Here is a 22,023-nt window from a genome sequence, read left to right as displayed (position 1 = left end):
GAAGTCTTCCAAAGATGTATGCTGCCTTTAGGTCCCAATGATTTTTTCTATTTTGGTTGGACTTAATGTCCAAAAGAATATGATCATGTCCACTGAAAATTTCTTGTTGTGTTGTTTTGTTCTGTTTTCATTTTTAGATTGATTACAACTATTACATAGAAGTAGCTTACCTGGACCTCAGTCTGACCCTCACACTCACAGAGCTCCACTTTCTTTTGCAGCCTAGTCCCCTGCAAGAAATTAAAAAATGGTCTATATGAAATGAAACCTTCTGAATGAACTATGTGGATCAGATTTAGTGTGGACAAAATGAGAACCAGTATGGTGGTGCATGCCTTTCTTCCCAACATACAGAAGGAGTCACATCTCTTTGATTTTGAGGCCAGCATGGTCTACATAGTACTATGTCAGTCAGGGAAAAATGTTTTTTGGGAAAGTCCCATTTTGGGGGTATTGTCTCAACTCTATAATAGCCAATGAAGGCCCACAAGTATATATATGATTATTTATTATGTATATATGATTCAAGTCTTGTATAAAAATTAGATCTTCTATAGCATATTATATAAAATGCAAATTTTTAAATAACGGTCATATAGTTTTTCTTCCTCTTAGCTGATGCCCCTTGAGGATAAAAAGATAGCGTGCATGGTAGCCATCTTTACTAAGTTTAAAATACATACCGCATAATTTCATTACCATCTTAAGATGACCATGTGATATAAACCACCTGTGATAGCACTGTTAAAACTTAGTCTTGCTTGGCAGTGGTTATGCTCACCTTTAATCCAAGCACTTGGGAGGCAGACACAGAGGGATCTCTGTGAGTAATAGGCCAGCCTGGTCTACAGAGTGAGATCCACAACAGGCACTGAAACTACACAGAGAAATCCTGTCTCAAAAAAACAAAACAAACAAATAAACAGACAAAAAACCTTAGCTATACTGTCTTCCTTTTAGACTAAAGAAACACTGACAAGTCTCCAAGATATTTTGGCTTAGAATTGATTTCTTTATGATAAATTCCTGTAGATGTAAAGGTTTTCTCTGGTTAACAATAATTAATTTGGAAATGTATGTCTAAAACTGTAAAATCCTAATCTTATGAAAGCTATTAACTTGCTGTAAACCATTAAAATAGTTAAAACATACAAATTAATAATCAATCAACTTATACATGATCAAATTTTTTAATGTGCTCAAAACTAAGTTTATAGTCATTCTAAATACAAATATGAACCCTTTAAAAAGTAGCTTTGACCTTCTATATTTGTTTTCATGGTTAAGCCTATTGAAAATAAGTAAAAACAAAGTTTGCTTAAAATCAAAGTTTATGGCAGGTGTGAGGGGCTCAGGGATGTATGGGAGGGGGCTAGATAATAACAGAGGGAATGGCAAGGCTGGTGGCCCCATGCTGGTGTTGACACATGCTTGCCATCCTCAGGTGTTTCTCATGATCCGCCTGCACAAGACCACCATCTTCATGGAGGCCAAGGAGTCGTGTACCGTGTTCCAGCTAAAGCGTGTTGTCCAAGGCATCCTCAAGTGGCCTCCAGAAGAGAAGTGGCTGTACAAAGATGACCAGCTGCTTGAGGACAGAACAACTCTGGGCGAGTGTGGCTTCACTAGCCAGACAGCATGGATACAGGCCCCAGCCACAGTGGGCCTGGCCTTGGGTGCAGATGATGCCTTTGAGGCCCTGAACATTGAGCCCTTGTCCAGCCCTCCCTAGCTTCCAGATGTGATGATGCCATAGGATTCTAGAGGCAGTGTCAATGAACAAGCTGTGCAGTGAGGACCACGGGCCCTTCCCCCTAGAGACCAATTCCCTCAATAAAGATGATTTGGCTGTTAAAAAAAAGTTTACTTAAATTACAAAATATTTAATAAGTGGTTAAATACATGGTTAAATTAGCATCCATTCAATAACACACTAGCAACATTAACAAAATAACAAATTGTACACTGTCTTTGATTACTGAAACTTCAATTTTTCATTTTTATTTTTGTACAACATAACAAAATTAAAATAACAATATAAAAAGTTTTAAGATGGATTAAAAATATAAAATAATTGAAAATCAAAGAGTTTAAGATATATTTTTACAAAATAATACAATGACACAAAAATACAAATATAATTATTTACTTCTCAAATATCCTTGAAGGCCTTAGGAACGTAAACCAAAATACAGTCAATAAAAAATAGATTGTTTTAAAATTTTGGTTTTTTTTTTTTTTTTTTTTTTTGCCAAACACTAGTTTGGTGCATCCTAAAGATATGTTGTATCAAACTGCCTAAAAAATATAGTAATAGCTAAATTCTTTAAACAAGTTCTTCCTCTGGATCTGTCATGCTTGGATTTTTTTTTATTTATTTTATGTATGAGTGCTCTATTTGCATGTACAGCTTTATTTCAGAAGAGGGCACCAGATCCCACTATAGATGGTTATCAGTCTCCATGTGGTTGCTGGGAACTGAACTCAGGACCTCTGGAAGAGCAGCCAATGCTCTTAACCTCTGAACCATCTCATCTCTCCAGTCCCTCATGCTTAGATGTTATTCACATTTTTTCATTTACAATATCAGCTGACTCTAAATTTACATTCTTACAAAACAAACAAACAAACCACAATTGTATTCTCCTTCAGGATGTTCTGCAGTTATTTCTCAGGTACTTCTAGATATCCTGTTATCTAAAAATTGAGTCTTAGTGTCAAAACTTAGAGATCTCAAATTTTATAGCATTAAATTTCAATCTTTAAAAATAATTAATGACAATTGTTCATTAAATGTTTTGTTTGTTTTTAATTGTATACTTTTCTTTCATCTGATAAATGATCAGATACTGACAAGAGATGTAATTTTAAAACACCACAAAAGCCTAACCTCTATTAAAGGCTAGCTTAAGACCCAAAGAACACAATCAGGGCTCTCTCTCTCTCTCTCTCTCTCTCTCTCTCTCTCTCTCTCTCTCTCTCTCTCTCTCCCTGCCAGAGAAGGAGCTCTGCATTCCTGCCCTTCAGGTCTTAAGATAGCCAAGTTGCCATGCCCTAGAAGCTGCTAGGCTAGGTGACAGGTGGAACAAATACCCACTATAATAAAGATATAATACTATTCAAACCTTCTAGTGCATTACCAAGGGGAGAGGCAAAAGACCTCCTATTTTCAAGATCAAAGCACAAAATACAGCCAAATGTAAACCCATCAAAACACCTGGTAACCATGACTGTTGCCAAACTATCCCCCTCTGCAGCCCTGCTGGGTAAAGCAAGCTCAGATTCTCTGACCTTTAGTAAGGTCTTACTAGGGAGCCTCTGTGGGCCCCCACACACCAAGCACCTAGAACCCATAACATACACTCACAGGGACACATATTTTCAAAAGACAAAACAAATATCTCTGAATGAATGAGTTACTCCTAGCTTAAGAGAATACAGTCTCAGTGAGTTGAAGTCCTCCATGTTCAATGTAATAGATTCAAAATCGTAGACATTTTGAAGTCAGGTTTAGCATGACTATTCCATACCATCCAATAAATGAAGTTTCCCATAATTTTGAAGTGCTCAAAGTCCCTATCAAGTGGGAAATCGTTTCTGGTGTCCATCAAGATACAGCTTCTCAGCAAAGGCTTTCCCACACTCAGAGCATTTATAACGATTTTGCCCAACGTAGATCTTTTTATGTAGGCTCCTTTGCTGCTGAAGCATTTCTCGACAGTGAACATTCTGATGAACTCAAAGGTTTGACTTCAGAGAGAAGGCTTTTCCACATCTGTTACATTCACATGATTTTTCTCCAGTGTGGATTTTTTTATGTTGAGTTAGAGAAAAGCCCTCTCACAGAGATGACACCCATAAGCCCAGAATCCAGCATGGATTCTCTCATTATTGATGGCTTTTGCTTTCTGGGCAAAAGCCTTTTCCCACAGCGCACATTTGGAGAGTTTCTCTATGGTGTGTTTTCTCTGATGTTTCACAAGAGTAGACCTGAAAATAAAAGATTTCACACACTCTTACAATCTTAGCTCCAGTCACATAAAAGTCAAAATGAGTCTCTCATAGGAGAGGCCATTTCAGGTCCTTGTAGTCCCCACTGCTTAGATACATTTGTATTTGTTTTTGTAGACAGGGTCTCTCTCTCCCCCACTCTCTCTCTCCTTCTCTCTCATTCTTTGTCTTTCTTTTGTACTTGACTGCTATCTTTTCATGTATACCTGCACAGTTGCACACCAAAAGAGAGCACTAGATATTCTTCCAGATGGTTGAGAACCAACATGTGGTTGCTGAGAGTTGAACTTAGGACCTCTGGGAGAGTTTCCAGTGCTCTAAATCTCTGAGCCATGTCACCAAATCTAGGCACAGTTTTTCTGTGTAGCCCAGGTTGTCCTTTAACTTGGTCTGTAGACCAGGATGACCTTGATTCAGAGATTTAACAGGTTCTGCTCCCCAGTCCAGTAATTAAATGTGTGAAGAATCAAAACCTTCCCTTCCTTTGCTGTTCTTATTCCCAAAGTTTAAGTTCTTTTATAATAAGATACACACACATATGTAGAAACACACACACACACACACACACACACACACACACACACACAGATCACACAGATACATATATATGAAAATGCTTGAAAAGACAGGAAATCTACTGATGGAGGTGAAAATACACACATATCTGAATAAGGGAGTGGTATTGATTAATGGAATAGTGTTTGTGGGATTTTATGGATGCTTCCATTATTTATTTATCTTTGTTTTACGAAAGAATCTGACTGTATATCCATGTCTGGCATCAAATTGTTAGAGGTTCATCTGCCTCTCTGCTCCTGATTGCTGGAATTAAAGGTTTGCACCAGCATTGGCCAGCCCTTAAAATTTTTGTATGTTGATTAATATTATTTTTCTCAGTCTCATCTTACTTGTCCCTTTTTTTCTCTCTTATCTCATTGAGACACAGTCTTGGTGTGTATCCCCGATTCCAAAGAACTCACTAAATTGACCAGACTGACCTTGAACTGGAGGCAGTTCTTCTATCTGCCTACTTAGTGCTGGAATTACAGTTATGCATTAGCATGCCAAAGCCTTTGGAATTTTATCAGCTTCATGTTTCTTTTTCCTCTTTGGGTTCTGTAGTGCAAACTGACCCTCAGTAAACCCCAGACCTAAGGAAAAATACTAAAATCCAAGAACAGGAGGCATTTAGAACCCATAAATAGACATGAGTAGTAGAGAACTTGTTTACACTGCAATATAGGTCAGATTCTAAGACCATGGAGAAATGACTCAGCAGTAAATACATCACTTTATTCAATCCAGGTCATCATTGAGGGCATGGTGTCCCACATAAGTAATATGGGACTTCACAACTTAAGTAACCTAGGGTACATAATGGTGGACATGCCTAGAGGTTTATTTATCTAAAAACAATCCTCATTGCTGTGCTCCCAGACTGGTCTCCTACTTGATCCTAGATTGGCAATCTTAATCATCCTAACTCTACCTCTCATCACCTTGACACCAAGACACATTGCTTTGAATCTATAATTTTCCTTCCCTGGTTTTCATGTGTTCAGAGACTTAAGTATACAAAAGGCATTCAGTCCAATTGCAAAAGATCTGTAGTCATTAACTATTCCAACACTATCTGAAACCCAAAGCTCAGGCTAACAAGATGGCTCAGTAGGTGAATGTAATTTCCACCAAGCTTGTGGCCCTGAGTTCCAACCCTGGGACCCATGTGATAGAGGGAGAGAAACACCTCTTGTAAGTGGTCCAATGATGACAACACCCATGTGTGTTAGACAGACACAACACACACACACACACACACACACACACACACACACACACACACACCGAGTAAATGGAATAAGAATGAGTCCAAAGTCCATTCAAACATTGAGACTCTAGACAATCCTTAAATTGGCAGCTCCTGGTAAAGTAACATAACACCACCAGGTGGTGGTGGTATAAGCCTCTAATCACAGCACTCAGTCCTTGAGGAAGAGGCAAGCGGGTCTCTGAATTCCAGGCCTGCCTGTCTATATAGTGAGTTCCAGTACTCCCAGCCCTACTTAGAGAAACACTTTCTCCAAAAAAGAAAACCATACAAGTGACATTTTTCTGACATATACCCTCACCACAGAATATACGTTCCAAATTCTGAAATGTAAAATGAAGGAATAGTAAGGAATTATCCGAAAATAGAAACACTGAAATCTACCAGAGCTGATGCAAAATCATGAGGACAAAACAACTTTACATGTACATTGAAAAAAAACAATTAAAAATCATTACTAAAATCAAATGAAGACAAAAATATATCCAGACCTAGGGTTCAGGCCTGAAATTTAAACTACTTGTGTGGCTGAGGCAGGAAGGTCTAAACTTCCAAAGCAAGGGGGCAAATGCAGAGGCAGGCTCCAAAGGGGGTGGGCAAGAAAGCTTCTTTTGCAGTGATATTGAGGACTGCAGACCCATAGCTGAAAGTCTGAAACATAGAAGGCTTCTAAGGCAAACTGTCACCCATCCCTCTAACGCTAAAATGAAAACAGACTAGAGAGGATGGTAGAATTTTAGTGAGAGTCTGAGGGCCTTACTTCCTACCTAATCCCTGTGCCTCTTGGTATCTTAATATGTGTGCAGCATGATTACATGATCTATGTGCAGGTGGGGGCACAGGTATTTAAAACCATATGTGCTTGTGCGTGGGTGTGGATGGGGGCAACATTTATTTGTGTATTTGAAAAGGTGGATGAAAATAGTAGAAAAAGTTTATTTAAATGACGTTCCACATGAGATGAATATTCCATTTGAAGAAACTTTGTGCCTTGGATGTGAGAGTCAATTCATTAGATGGTGCTGGCCTAGTAAACCTCTGCCCCCTAATTTGAAGCCATCTAGGATCCATATAAAGCCCACATTTTTATGGAGCCTTCCTCCCCTGGCACACTGGTCAGCTCCCCCAGTATCTCCACATCTCTGATTGTACCTGACATACAAAAGAATCTCCCTGAAGAACAACCGATAAGGCAACAGTTGTGGTGACATTTTATTTGTGCTGAAATGTGATAGTTTATTTGTATGTTAATGAATAATGTTGCCTTGGTATCAGAGCTAAAAGCAAGCCATTAAGCTGATCTGGTAGTGGTAGCACACACCCTTAATCCGATCACATGGCAGGCAAAGTCTCTGTGGGTTCAAGGACACACCCAGCATGGTGACTCATGCTTTTAAGCCCAGTCCCGACCATAGAGACCTGGAGGTCTGTATAGCTAGGCAGTGACGAGAAAGTCATGTGGTTGGGTTTAGAGCCAATGAGAAGACAGAACAGAAAGGCAATAAAAAGGCAGTCACGAGGGAAGAAGTTCTCTCTCTCTCTCTCTCTCTGGGAAAGCGAAGGCAGCGAGGCGGTCAGATAAGGTAGTAGTGGCCCTTGCTCTAATCTCTTGGCTTTAACTCTGTATTTGGCTCTGTTTCTTATTTTAATAAGACTGTTTTGAATTTCTTCATTACATACAAATGAGATTTTGGAGTGGCTGTTGAAAAAGGCTTCAGAGTGCAAGTGATTTAGCATATCTAAAAAGCAAAAGAAGAATACCGATCTTCTTCACAATTGCTTAATGGCTTTACATACTTCATAGAAGGATCCTAAATTCTGTCCATAACAAAGGATTACAGCTCAATTAAAACTCAGTGTCGGGTGGTGGTGGCACACGCCTTTAACCCCAGTACTCGGGAGGCAGAGGCAGGCAGAGCTCTGTGAGTTAGAGGCCTGCCTGGTCTCCAAAGTGAGTTCCAGGAAAGGTGCAAAGATACACAGAGAAACCCTGTCTCAAAAAACAAACACAAAAACAACAACTACAACAAACAAAAAACCAAAAGCTCAGCAAACCAAAAAACAAACAACAAGGTATTAGGACAGAGTCCCAAACATTAAGAAACAGGGTATGCACCATTCTCTCCTTCAAGGCTATAGTGATGCTCTTCATGGTTCCATGTTTGTTTGTTTTTGTTTTTTGGAGACAGTGTTTCTCTGTGTAGCCCTTGTTGTTCTGGAAGTCACTCTGTAGAGCAGGCTGGCCTCATACTCAGAAATCCACCTGCCTCTGCCTCCCAAATGCTGGGATCAAAGGTGTGTGATATGACCTCCCACCATTTTTATAAATTTATTTATTGTTATTTACTGTGCACTGTTGTGTTGCATGCACGTGTGTCTGTGTGAAGGTGTAGACTTAACTTTACAGGCTGCATCCTAGGGAAAGGGCCACCATCTCAGACTTGAGCGTCTATGTTCCATCTTAAGGGAAGGGTGACCATCTTACACAGTGTGCTGTGCTCAGTTCCAGGAAGAATCTCGGGAATGCCATGACAGTTTGAACAGATACAGGGCAGGAAAGTTTCACAGGATCCAGTTACTTCTGGAGAGCTGGAAGTGGACAGAGATTTCCGGTGAGGCTGTGACGTTTCTTCCTGGAGGTTCTACCTGGGTCATCCCCCATCCTTCCTCCGCGGTCATCATATGGTGAAGCCCCAGCCACAGGAGAACCAGGGAGCAAGGCCAAGGCTTTGAAAGGGGGGCGGGTGTCAGGCGGCTTCATCTTAGAAGGCAGCAGACCTCGAAGGGGGCCACCGAACAATGTCAGAGCAGATGCCAGACAAGGCTGGGGCTGCCGGGGCCCTGGAAGACATCTGTCGGGATTATCAGTCATCGCTGGAAGACCTGACCTTCAACAGCAAACCCCACATCAATATGCTGACCATTGTAGCTGAGGAGAACCTGCCCTTCGCCAAGGAGATCGTCTCTCTCATTGAGGCCCAAACAGCCAAGGCTCCTTCCTCAGAGAAGCTTCCTCTTATGTACCTCATGGATTCTATTGTGAAAAATGTTGGAAGAGAGTATCTCACTGCCTTTACAAAAAATCTAGTTGCAACATTTATTTGTGTGTTTGAAAAGGTGGATAAAAATACTAGAAAAAGTTTATTTAAATTACGTTCCACATGGGATGAAATATTCCCTTTGAAGAAACTTTATGTCTTGGATGTCAGAGTCAATTCACTAGATCCTGCTTGGCCTATTAAACCTCTGCCCCCTGATGTAAAGACATCTAGCATGCACGTGAATTGCAAATTTTTAAATAAATCACCTGAGGAAGCTTCAGCACCTGGGACAGTGCTCAGCTCCCCCAGTATCTCCACTCCTCTGATTGAACCCCACATACAAAAGAATCTTACTCAAGAGCAACTAATAGGGCAAGAGGTACTTGAAAACCCAAAACAGTTGTTAGAACTTCAGCAGAAGAAGCAGCAGCTTGAGTTGGAAGAAGCTAAGGCACCACTGGCGGGATCTCTCAGCGTTCAGCAGGAGACAGCCAACTTGGGGCCTGGAACACTACCATGGAAGTTACGTGTTTCACAAATTCCCACCATGGCCATAAAAACTCCCCATCAGGTTCCCGTGCAACCTGACAAAAGCCGACCAGGTCCATCCTTACAAACTCAAGACTTAAAAGGGATTACACGGGATCCCCGTCTGAACAGGAGGAGACAACATTCTTCCCATGGCAAAGAGCAGAGTCTCAGGAAGGAATATGTAATGAACCCATTAAACGAGTCTGATAGTAACACAAGGAAAACTGTACCCTCTGAAGAACTAAATTCATCCAAGCAAGCAAAAAGTGAGTCAAGTGAAAGAATAACCAAGAATGAACTTGACCAGTTAGATTCTAAATCTACATCTAAATCACAATCACCTTTGAAAAACAAATCATCCCACAAAAAAGACTTGAAAAATCAAGACTGGGAAAGGATGAGGGTGTGTGGTATGAACAAGAGAGATCCACGAATAAAAGAGTATCTTCAGGATAGAGCTGAGGGCAAAGAAGAAGATGTAAAAGAAAAGAGAAAAACTGCAGAGAAGATGGATAAAGATGAGCACATGGAATCATCTGAACACAGGCTGATTGGAAGTAGAAGTCAAATCATAAATGGCATTGTGAAAAAACAGGACATGTTTACAGAAGACCTGGAAAAACAGGGGCCAAAACCAGGGAGAACAAGGACTCGAAAGAGATCAAGATCAAGGTCACCTAGGTCTCAGTCACCCAATGGAAGGCAAAGAAGTATGTTTCCAGATTTGGCCCCCAAAACTAGAAAGATGCATGAGTCAGGACTTCAAACAGTCACATATGGAGGAGTTCCCAGCACCTTCTAGGGAAGAAAGAAATGTTAAGGGAAGTACTAAGCAGGATGGGCGAGATCCCAGACAGCTGAAAAAGATGGATGAACATTGGCCAAAAGAAACTGCAAGTCCACCTTCTGTGAAGTCAGGTGCTGAGCCACAAGAGAATATAGACAACTGGCAAAGCTGCAAGTCTGCCAAAGGATGGAAATCTAGTTGGCAAGAAAATAAAAGCATCCACGTGTGTGATGAACATAGTCAAGCACCTCATCTAAGGCATAGGGAGAGCTGGTCAAGCACTAAAGGAATCTTGTCCCCTCGAACCCCAAAGCAGCACCGTCGACCAAGTGGACATGCCGATCTTCAGATTCCTACAGAGTTAACCATTGCAAGCAAAAGAGAAGTCCTTCAAACTTTGAGTGAACTTTCAGCTTCTGGTGACATTTCACAAGACCAATTCCTTGGTGTTGTGCATCAAATTCCACAGCTCTTTCAGTATCAAGAAGGTGGAAGGGAGGAGCAGAGATCTCCCTTCAATGATTGTTTTCCATTTAAGCGACCTAGATATGAAGATTCAGATAAACCGATTGTAGATGGCCCAGCATCAAGAATTGCTGGCCTTAATACAAATCAGCGGCTTACAGCTTTAGCTGAAGACCGACCATTATTAGATGGACCTGATAGGCCATGTGAGAGGAGACATGTCCCAGCCAAGATGATTTTGGAAGGACCTAATGAATTAAGCCATAGAATGGATGGACCCCCTACACCAGCTTCTCTTGGGTTGGAGGGATCACAAAGACAAAGCAGGGGAGGAGGCCTTATGCAATGCAGAGGACCACAAGGTCAGTTAGGAGGTGCGTGTCCTTTGAGATTTGAAGTTCGTCCAGGACCAGTACAATTACCTCTGCGACATGAAGGGACAATTGTTCAAGGAGGAGGAGGAGGAGGGGGAGGAGGAGGAGGAGGAGGAGGAGGAGGAGGAGGAGGCAGTTTTCAATTTGAAGGTTCACCTAGTGTGAGTTTGGAGGGATCTGAAGGTGGTTTGGGATTTGAAGGACCTGGGGGTCAGCCTTTGGGCGTTCTGAGGTCTGAAGGCCCTCTCGGACATCCTGTGGGCAGTCTTAGATTTGATAATCCTCGATGCCAACCTTTAGGTGGGCTCAGGTTTAAGGGGGCTCATCATCGACCAGGGGGAGCAATTAGGTTTGATGGGCCTCATGGTCAGCCAGGTGGTGCTATCAGATTTGAGGGCCCTTTGCCACAGCAAGGAGTTGGAATGAGGTTTGAGGGTCCCCATGGTCAGGCTGTGGCTGGTGTGAGATTGGAAGGACATAATCAACTAGGTGGGAACCTTATGTCTGAGGGACCACATGGCCAACCAGGGTTTGGCATCAGGTTTGAAGGACCTTTAGTACAACAGGGAGGTGGAATGAGGTTTGGGGGTCCTGTGCCAGGAGGTGGCCTGAGAACTGAAGCACCTGTGGGTCAAGGGGGTCCACGATTTCAAGGTGGTCACTCTGTAAGGTTTGATGGACAGCCAGGTCAGTCATCACTTTTGCCAAGATATGATGGAACACAGAGCCTGCCAGGTCCTAGATTTGAAAGAGTTGGTCAGCCATGTCCACAGAGACTTCCTGGGTCACCTGGTCCGCAGGTTCAAGTGAGATTTGATAGTGTAACTCAAAGATTTGATGGGCCACAACAGCAGCAAGCATCAAGATCTGATATTCCTCTTTGTGTGCAAGGTACCAGATTTGACAATCATCCTTCCCAAAGGCTTGACTCTTTCCATCAGACTGGCCCATATAATGACTCACCTGGCAATGCTTTGAATATTCCAGTTCAAGGACTACAGTTCCAAAGAAATGAAGAGATATTTGACACACTTCAAGGACCAAATTTTAATGGAACTCTTTTAGGAGAATGAATGTTTGGACTACAAAGTGCTTAGAACAACTCTGAGATGGCTAGCTAAGATGATCCAGTTTCAAAGACTGTTTGAATAAGGACTTGAGATAAACCCTGAACTTTGGCATTATGGATAACAAAGAATATAGTTATATTTCCTAGAATTTGTCAATTAACCCAAAATTTTTCTTTTCAGATTAATGATAACTTCGCCCATACCCAGCAGGAAGCAATTTTAAGAATTTGACACCCACATTCCCAAAGGGGTGGTGTGGGGTGGGTGGTTTTTTGGTCTTTTTATGGGTATTGGGTCTGGGATAGTTTTCATTGTTTAGGAGTGTTGGTTACAAGGTGTTGTTAAGGGTTAGGAAAAGGACTAGGCAAAAGGTGCTTGTTTAAAAAAAAAAAAGAGAGAAAAAGACAATTACTAGATTTAAATACTTTACATTCAATTGGATTGTTTTATATTGTATACAAATTATTATTATTGAGATTGAGATTTTTAGAATATACCATATCTGTATTTCTAATCTTGTTCGAGGTATTATATTTATACCATTCATTTAACAATGTAATGCAATTTGCTAATCCTTGAATGTTAGTAATTACCAACTATTAGGATATATAGAAATGAAAATTAGTGGTTAGACATTACAATTGAACTTGTAATCATATTAGGTGTGTTTTCAAGATCAAACAGATATATTTTACATAGACAGGTCATCTTCAAACCCTTCAGAGATCTACAGAATATGGCATTTAAAATGTTTTAATAACTTAAGAATTTTTCTTTTTTGCTATGACTATGAGACATGACGGCTCTAGGCAGTACCAATCTACTTCAGAGAAAATATGGGCATTGAAGAAACTGCATATGGAACTAACTTTCATTGTTGCAAAAGTCAGCCACTGGACAACAAAGTATCCTTGAATCAACTGCTGACAAACAGGACAGACAGGACATGAAACCAAGGTTAAAAGAAAAGGTTAAGAGATTCTTGTGTCCCAAATCAGAAGAGCTCTCTGGTGTGAGGCAGAGAAAAACCACTATTTTATTTAAAACAGGTTGATTAAAAATGCAATCTTTTTCTAAAGATAAAAAGGGGATATGATATAGATATGATAGGATGAAAGGGTAGATTAATGAACTTACTTCTAAAGAGCAACAACTCATTTAAAATGTTTTACATTAGTATAGATTTTAGTCTATTGATACAAACTTAAAGTTAATTTTGTTATACTGTGTGTATATTTCTAATCATGTTTAAGGTATTATGTTTGTATAGCTCATTTTAAATTGAAATGGATAATTAAAAATAGATTAATGATTAGTCATCTATGATAATCATACTCATAGCCATGTTAGTTAAGTCTTCTAGATATATATAGAGAGATTTCAGATAGATAGGTAATCTTCAAATACTTCAAAGACCTACAGAATATGGCATTATAATACTTTTAAAATTTAGACTTTCTGGACAGTGAGACATGTCTGCTCCTGGCAGCACCAATTTACTTCAGAGAGGAAGATGGGCATTGAAGACACTTCATATGGAATTTATCTTCACCTTGGCAAAAATAGCCATTTGGGCAAGAAACTGTTCTTGCCTGGACTGTTTGATCGACTGGACATGCAGGACCAATAGAAAGGTGACCACTAAACTTTGCTTGACAAAATGGTCCTTCAGGTTCCTGCTTCGCAGAGGAAACTGCCAGACATTCTACAGGACACTGAGAGAAGTGATCGAGAGACTCTAGCCCTGAAGACAGATGCCCCAACTTTACAAAGGAACATTAGGTGACTGTTCAGGCTGCCAGCTGTTTCTGTCTACTCTTGCAAGACTCCTGAAAAATGTTTACATCCTTCTCCCTGTTCTCAGGTAATATTATATCCTTCTGAGGTCTTTGATGTGGTTGAAGACTAGATAGTTATAATTTCCTCAGTTATGATACAAGATAAGTTACATATAAAACCTTAGACTCACAAATATGAGATAGATAGGATATCTTCTTTAATATTGTAACTGTAATTCTTGCTAGATAATTGTTTTGTTATATGTAATTGTACTATGTAAAAGTTAAAACCTTCCTTTAAAAAAGAGAAAAGGGGAAGTGTTGTGGATATCGCTCTGTGTAAATAAAGTTCTGATTGGCCAGTGGCCAGGCAGGAAGTATAGGCGGGACAAGAGAGAAGAGAATTCTGGGAAGTAGAAGGTTGGGGGGAGACACCGCCTACCGCCACCATGAAAAGCAACATGTAAAGACACTGGTAAGCCACAAGAAATGTGGCAAAGTATAGACTAACATAAATGGGTTAATTTAAGATAGAAAAGGTAGATAACAAGCAGCCTGGCATGGCCATACAGTTTGTAAGCAATATAAGTTTTTGTGTGCTTTCTTGGTTGGATCTGAGCGACTGTGGGACTGGTGGGTAAGAGAGATTTGTCCTGACTATGGGCCAGACAGAAAAACTCCAACTACAGAACTCATGGCCCAAAGAATTCCCAAAGGCCCCTAACAGAGCGTCAGGACACTATTTGAATGAACAGAATCTTGAGAGTTTTCAGTTGGGAAACTTGGGCAATTTACCTAGTCCAATGTCAGTAGGAGCTCTTCAGACATCTCAACAGGTTCTGACTGGTGTAGCTCAGCCAGTAGCATTTGGTCAAGGACAGCAGTTTTTACCAGTTCATCCACAGAAGGCTGGAGCTTTTCATCCAAATCCTTCAGGAGGTCTTCCTAAGGCATATCCTGATCATCATCTCGGTGAGGTGGATGTGAAGGAATTGTATGCAAAACTGGTAAAAACGGGAATTCTCAAATTGTCCCAGCCTGACTCAACTGCAACCCAGGAAAAGGAGGCTGATGCTCAGGCTCCCCCTGAAGAGGCAAAGGATCAGAATGAAGATCAAGATGCTCCAGATCTTACTAATTTTACAACTGAAGCATTGAAACAACGTTATGACAGTGTTATAAACCGGCTGTACACTGGGATTCAGTGTCCTTCTTGTGGAATGAGGTTTGTGACATCCCAGAGAGATGTTTATGCAGATCATTTGGACTGGCATTATCGGCAAAATAGAAGCAAGAAAGATGTTAGCAGAAAGGTCACTCATAGACGTTGGTACTACAGTTTAACAGACTGGATAGAATTTGAAGAAACAGCTGATCTGGAAGAACGGTCAAAAGGCCAGTTGTTTGAACAGGTTCATGAAGTGGTTGTCCTCAAATCTCAGGAGGCTTCTAAAGAAAAGGAGTTCCAAAGGGTCCCTGCTGGACCAGCTGGAGCACTTGAGAGTTGTGAAATTTGTCAAGAACAATTTGAACAGTTCTGGGATGAAGAGGAGGAGGCATGGCACTTAAAAAACGCTATTGGAGTAGACGGAAAGATTTACCATCCATCGTGTTATGCAGATTACCAAAATACATCTTCTTTTGATTGGACACCATCTGCCATCAAGACTCCAGTTGAAAACCCTTGGAACATTAGGGTGAACATTGTCAAAAAGGAATCGCAAGACCCCTGTGAAAGTCCCAAAGTAAAGGAAGAGCACGTTGATGCCCCACCAGCCTGTTCAGAAGAAAGTGTAGCAGCACCCACTGACATTAAAACAGAAAATGATACAGTTGAGTCAGTTTAAATCAAATGAGAAAATATGGTTTTGTTTTTTAACAAAAGCTGCTTTTGGATTTAGAAAGTGAAGACTTTTTATGTCTATATAGAAATATATGTGTATAAATTCTCTTATCTGTGGCAGGACCTTCAGCTATCATTTTGTTTATAAACACATTTTAGTATTTGCATTTCCTACTGCCTGCACACTTTCAGGTGCTTGTTGTGTGAAAGTTCTGTAGATGAGTGCAAATTTAACAAAATGAAATTGTATGTGTCAAAATGTACGACTTTCACTTGTGAACTGTAAATTATCAATAAAAATATTTTGGTAAAATAAAACAGTTGGGTTCTCGTCCTCATCCTTGAACAGCTACAACACTCCCCCATCCAAGCCCTCTGAAGTAGCTGTGACACTACATTCTCACATAAGTGTTTGGTACAAGACTCATCTGTGCTCTGAGCTCACACACATCTCCCTCCAGAGGCTGAGGCAGTGTTCATCCTGAGCACAAGGCACTGTTCCTGTCCACAAGGGCAGACCTGGTTCTCGGGTCCACCAAGTCCTCAGGTGACAAGAAACCTCCAGGATCGGGATGACAATTGTCTGCATTGACTGCCTCAGCACTGTGTTGTCTCTGAACAGTGATGACTTGGTGGGGATATTTCCTGGTAGACACAGCCTAGACAGAGCTAGACACCGATGTTGCTTCTGGTATCTGGAGGGTAGAAACTGGGACAGATCTACAATGCATGGAATGGCTCACAACAGCAGATTCTCCTATGCAAATGGCCATGGCCAAGGCCAAGAAGCCTTGGCCTGGACAATATGGGATCAAATAATCATCAGATTACCCTAGTCTCTGGAGAATTCTTGGCTTGATACAATGCATATTTTAAATTATTGAAGTAAAAAAAATGAAAAAAAAAATACAGTAACAGGATAGAATATATTTCCCCAAGCATGGAACCTAGGATGCAGAAAGAAACATCCAGAACTGTCTGGCCACTGCATACTGAGGAGTCCCAGAATGAGCAGCAGCTTGAGAAGCTCCCACTGGGAGCAGCAACAGCTGGAGCATCAGCTGACCCAGCATCAGCTCTGGTGAGACATGCAGGGCATCCTTACATCACAGGTATCAGATACCCCAGAGAGCAGGCTTGAGCAGCTGGGGTCTGTCCATTTCTACAGTGAGGAAGCCATAGTGAGCAGAGCACACTCAGTCAGACAGTGTGTGGCAGCTGGACTGGCATTGCTAGAAGCTATGTTTTGCAACTTTGGATGCAAAGTGGAGATGCCCTGGGAGAGATGAATGGCAGGCAGTGGTGGTGGCTTGAAGATTGGAGCCAGAGGTTTTGGACCCCAGTAACAGAGAAGATCTATCTGCAGGTAGGGGAGGGTGACCATGCAAGGGCACCATGGGTTCCTGCTTGTGAGACAAAGCCTCCAGATAAAGATGCCAGGGGTGCAGCCCTGGTGGTCCAGGAAGCAGTTGCCTTTCAGTGTGAGTGTGTATGCATTCAGGGAACACCCAGGTCCTTGTGGAGATGAGGCAGCATCCCTAAGGATGGAAGCCTGGTGGAAGCAGTGCTGCAGATGCAAGGGGGACTGCTGTTGGAGAGCCCAGGTATGGAGAGTGCAGCAAAGATTTTATGCACAGGGTCTGACTCCCTAGCAGAGCCTTATGCCAGGATGAACGTCATGCTACCATAAGGCAGCACACAAGATACAAGGCCATCTGCAGAGCAGATAGCAAGACCAGCATGCTGAATTGTAGGGTCCTAGGGACAGGGAGGCAACTTGAGCCCATGCAGCATGGGAGATTGAAGGCCCTCGGGCCCTAGGGCTTGGATTGTAAAACTGAATGGGTTGGAGTCAGCAGGCAAATCCATGCAGCCTCTGTTTGCTGGCTGTGAACAAACATATGGCTCCCTTTAGAGACAGCTTCCTGGCTGTTGCTGGCAGCACAGATAACTCTTTGGAAGAGGTCTGCAGCTCCTCAGCTATGGTGACACAATCATTGCCCCGGGACAAATTTCTTAGGGCCAGGCTACCAGGCCATAAAGTGCCTCTGAAGCCAAGAGGAAAAGTTTTAGAGACTCTTGTGTAAACTGGGATGTTGCATTCAAGGGACCTGCCACAAAATTTGGTTGTGGGGCTCTTTATATTTAGAACTTTTTGCTTCATATTCATTATGACTCTGACAGCTCCACAGAGATTTCAGGGCAGTAAATGAGCCAGGCCCATATATTGAGATTTCAGTGGAACTTTAAGCCTAGTATCAGAACTGACTGAACTTTTCAGACTTAAGCAATGGAATGCACAAGAGTAGTTCATTGCAATGGGACAGTTTTGGCTATACACACAAACACACACACACACACACACACACACACACACACACACATCAACTCTGATGAAGACACACTGTTTTATGTAGAAATGTGACTGTTTGTTTAAAAACGAAACTGTTTTTTATAGGAATAGCAAAGTTTGTTTTCTCTGCTGAGGCTCAAGATGTAGCTTAAAAAATCCAAAGTAAGAGGGGTTTGTTATGTTCCTCGGTCTATAGTTCCCAAACCAAAGTAGGAAGAGAAAGAAGTTTACCTGAGTCTAACCCAGGTTACAGTAGACTAGTGTCAGAAACTAAGCCCTGTTGGCAAAAGGGCTAATGGTGCTGGCTGCTAAGCATGCTAACCCGAGACTCAGCCCTTGCACCCACATAGGGAAGGAGAGAACAACTCTTGCAAATGGTTCTCTTACATACACTCTTCAGCTATGGTGTGCAAGAATATAAGCATATACAAATAAATAGAATTTTTAAAACACCACTCCATAAGCAAGGCACAGAACACACCATTAAACCAGGAAGTCGGAGGCAGGCTGGATGATCTCTTGAGTTTGAAGGAAGCTTGGTACACATACAGAATTCCAAGACAGCATGGTGTACACAGAAAGACCCTAACTCAAAAATATAAAAGTATAAGGGAAAAATACACAAAACAAAATCTAGAGGAGTAGAGACAAACAGAACTTTCCAGTTTCTCCAAGATTCTGAAACCAAATGTGGACATATGTTTGCAAGGTGAGGTAACATGTGGAGAGGACAGTTAGATCCCAGATGAGAACTAGATACATGAAACTTGAATTGTTTTTAAGATTTATTTTCATGATGGATGTGGTAACTCTCTCTCTCTCTCTCTCTCTCTCTCTCTGTCTCTCTCTCTCTCTCTCTCTCTCTCTCTCTCACACACACACACACACACACACACACACACACACACACCCCAAAAACAAAATCATCTTTGATCTCAGTACTGGAGTGGGAGGAGGATCTGTGATGTGGAGGTTTGCCGGGTCTACATAGCCAGTAGAAAAATGCAACATAATATCATAGCTACAAAATAAACTCAACCTGACAATTGTTTTCAATTTCATGTGTGTGGGTTTTGCCTGCCTCTCTGTGCATCACTGATATGCAGCGCTCAAGGAGACCACAAGAGGGTGACAGATCTGGTAGAACCATAGCCAGAGAGGGTTGATAGCCACCATTTTTTATGGTGCTGGGACATTGAAAGCCATCTCTCTGGCCCCTGAACTGACAATACCTAAAGGAACCTAAATAATCTAATATAGAACATGAGGAAAGCTTTAAGGAACAGACACATTTATCCTCAAGGAGACCTCAAGCAGAGAGCAGAGTGAAGTCCTGAGATCCACAGACCCAAGAACTGACAATGTAAAAACAGGTTTTATGCAACACCACACCCTGCTGCCAAAAACATCTTCTTAATATGGGCAGAGCATGACCTAGGGTGGTGATACATGCCTTTTATCCCAGTAAACTCCCGAGTCAGAACCAGGTGAATCTCTGTGAGTTGGAGGCCAGCCTGGTCTAGAAAGTGAGATCCAGGACAGATACCAAAACTACACAATGAAAACCTGTCTGGAAAAATTAAAAACAAAAAAACAAAAAAATATTGGCAGAGCATGCAAGCAGACATTGGAGAAGGAACACAGATGTCTCTGCCTTGACCTTGGGGATTAAAATTAATCAAAACCTTGTATGGATGGACAGAATGGCAGTTATCTCCAATACTTAGCATCCCACTCTTCCACTGGCCAAAGATGAGGCCACCATGATTGGTCCTGACATCAGATTTCAAGAACTGTTTTGGCAGAAATGGAGATATTCTCCTTTTTATTGGTTTGTTTTTGTTTGTTGAGTTGGTTTTGTTTTATTTTTTCAGCACAAGGTTTCTCTGTGTGTCTCTGGCTCTCCTGGATCTCACTTTGTAGCTGGCCTTGAGTGCCTGTTTCTGGCTCCTGTGTGTTGAGATAAGAAAGCCTTGATGAGATATTCTAAAGAGATACTTGTGGGCCTTCATTGGCTATTATAGAGTTGAGACAATACCCCCAAAATGGGACTTTCCCCAAAAAATGTTTTTCCCTGACTGATATAGTACTATGTAGACCATGCTGGCCTCAAAATCAAAGAGATCTGACTCCTTCTGTGTGTTGGGAAGAAAGGCATGCACCACCATACTGGTTCTCATTTTGTCCACACTAAATCTGATCCACATACTTCATTCAGAAGTTTTCATTTCATATAGACCTTTTTTAAAATTTCTTGCAGCGGACTAGGCTGCAAAAGAAAGTGGAGCTCTGTGAGTGTGAGGGTTAGACTGAGTTCCAACTAAGCTACTTCCATGTAATAGTTGTAATCAATCTAAAAATCAAAACAGAGCAAAACAACACAACAAGAAATTTTCAGTGGACATGATGATATTCTTTTGGACATTAAGTCCAACCAAATAGAAAAGAATCATTGGGACCTAAAGGCATCATACATCTTTGGAAGACTCTTACAATCTTAGCTCCAGTCACATAAAAGTCAAAATGAGTCTCTCACAGGAGAGGCCATTTCATGTCCTTGTAATCCCCACTGCTTAGATACTTTTGTATCTGTTTTTGAAGACAGGGTCTCTCTCTATCTCCCCTCTCTCTCCTTCTCTCATTTTCTTTCCTTTGTACTTTTGTGTCGTCTATTCACATATTCCTGCACATTTGCACAGCAGAGTAGAGCACTACATATACTTTCAGATGGTTGACAGCCAACATGTGGTAGCTGATATTTGAGCTTAGGACCTCTGGGAGAGTTTCCAGTGCTCTAAATTTCTGATCCATGTTACCAAATCTTGGTACAGTTTTTCTGTGTAGCCCACGTTGTCCTTTAACTTGGTCTGTAGACCAGGATGGCCTTGATTCAGAGATTTACCAGGTTCTGCTCCCCTAGTGCAGTGATTAAATTTGTGAACAAACAGCACCTCCCCTTCCTTTGCTGTTCTTATTTCCAACTTGAAGTTCTTTTAAATTAAAGTACACACAAATATGTAGACACACTTGCATAACATATACATGCTTGAAAAGACATGAAATCTAATGACGGAGGCGAAAATACATACATATCTGAATAAGGGAGTGATATTGATTAATGGAATAGTATTTGTGGGATTTTATGGATGCTTCCATTATTTATTTATCTTTGTTTTAAGAAAGAATCTGGTAAAATCAGGACTTTTCAAATTGTCCCAGCCTGATTCTACTGCAACGCAGGAAAAGGAGGCTGAGCATGAAGAGGTGAAGAATCAGAATGAAGATCAAATGATCCGCATCTTACTAATTTTACAAGTGAAGAATTGAAAGTTATGACAGTGTTATAAACCAGCTGAATACTGGGATTCAGTGTTATTCTTGTGGTATGTGGTTTATGACATCACATAGAGATGTTTATGCAGATCACTTTGACTGGCATTATCTGCAAAACAGAACTGAGTAAGATGTTAGCAGAAAGGTCTCTCCTAGACATTGGTACTACCATTTAACATACTGGGTAGAATTGGAAGAAATAGCTGATCTGGAAGAACTTGGAGAATACCAGTGTTTCTAAAATCTTCATGAAGAGGCTGTCCTCTAATCTCAGGTATCTTCTAAAGGAAAGGAGTTCCAAAGTGTCCATACTGGATCAGTTGGTGTATTTGATCCGCAGCTCAAAAAAAAAAAACAACAACAACAACAACAAAAAATCAAAAACCAACTCTCCCATCCAGGGTTCTTTCATTATGCTGTAAGCCTGTATTTAAGACCTCCTCTCTCCTTCCATAAACAACAGTATTCAAAAAAAAAAAAAGAAGAGGGGATCAAGATCATGATGGGAAACCCACAGAGGCAGATGACTGGTGCTAATTGGCACTCACTGACTCTTGACTGACAATCGGGAACCTGCATGGGACTGAACTAGGCCCACTGAATGTGGGT

General features: G+C 41.2%; 2 protein-coding genes across 2 annotated transcripts; both read left to right on the top strand.

Annotated features, from left to right (window-relative positions):
• Window positions 1-1,453: 1,453 nt before the first annotated feature.
• Window positions 1,454-1,732, top strand: LOC118575187 (elongin-B-like). Its single transcript, XM_036175842.1, has one exon. The coding sequence runs from the start codon at window positions 1,454-1,456 to the stop codon at window positions 1,730-1,732; it is 279 nt and encodes a 92-aa protein (XP_036031735.1).
• Window positions 1,733-8,638: 6,906 nt separating this feature from the next.
• LOC118575186 (pre-mRNA cleavage complex 2 protein Pcf11-like) lies at window positions 8,639-15,732 on the top strand. The gene is given in 3 exon segments (XM_036175841.1): window positions 8,639-10,174; window positions 10,176-12,126; window positions 14,591-15,732. Coding segments are annotated over 3 exon segments (4,629 nt in total).
• The last annotated feature ends 6,291 nt before the right edge of the window (window positions 15,733-22,023 follow it).

Source organism: Onychomys torridus, unplaced genomic scaffold (assembly GCF_903995425.1).
Source record: "Onychomys torridus unplaced genomic scaffold, mOncTor1.1, whole genome shotgun sequence".
NCBI classification, from domain to species: domain Eukaryota; kingdom Metazoa; phylum Chordata; class Mammalia; order Rodentia; family Cricetidae; genus Onychomys; species Onychomys torridus.
The sequence above is the reverse complement of the archived record's forward strand: the minus strand, read 5'-3'. Positions and strand labels throughout refer to the sequence as shown.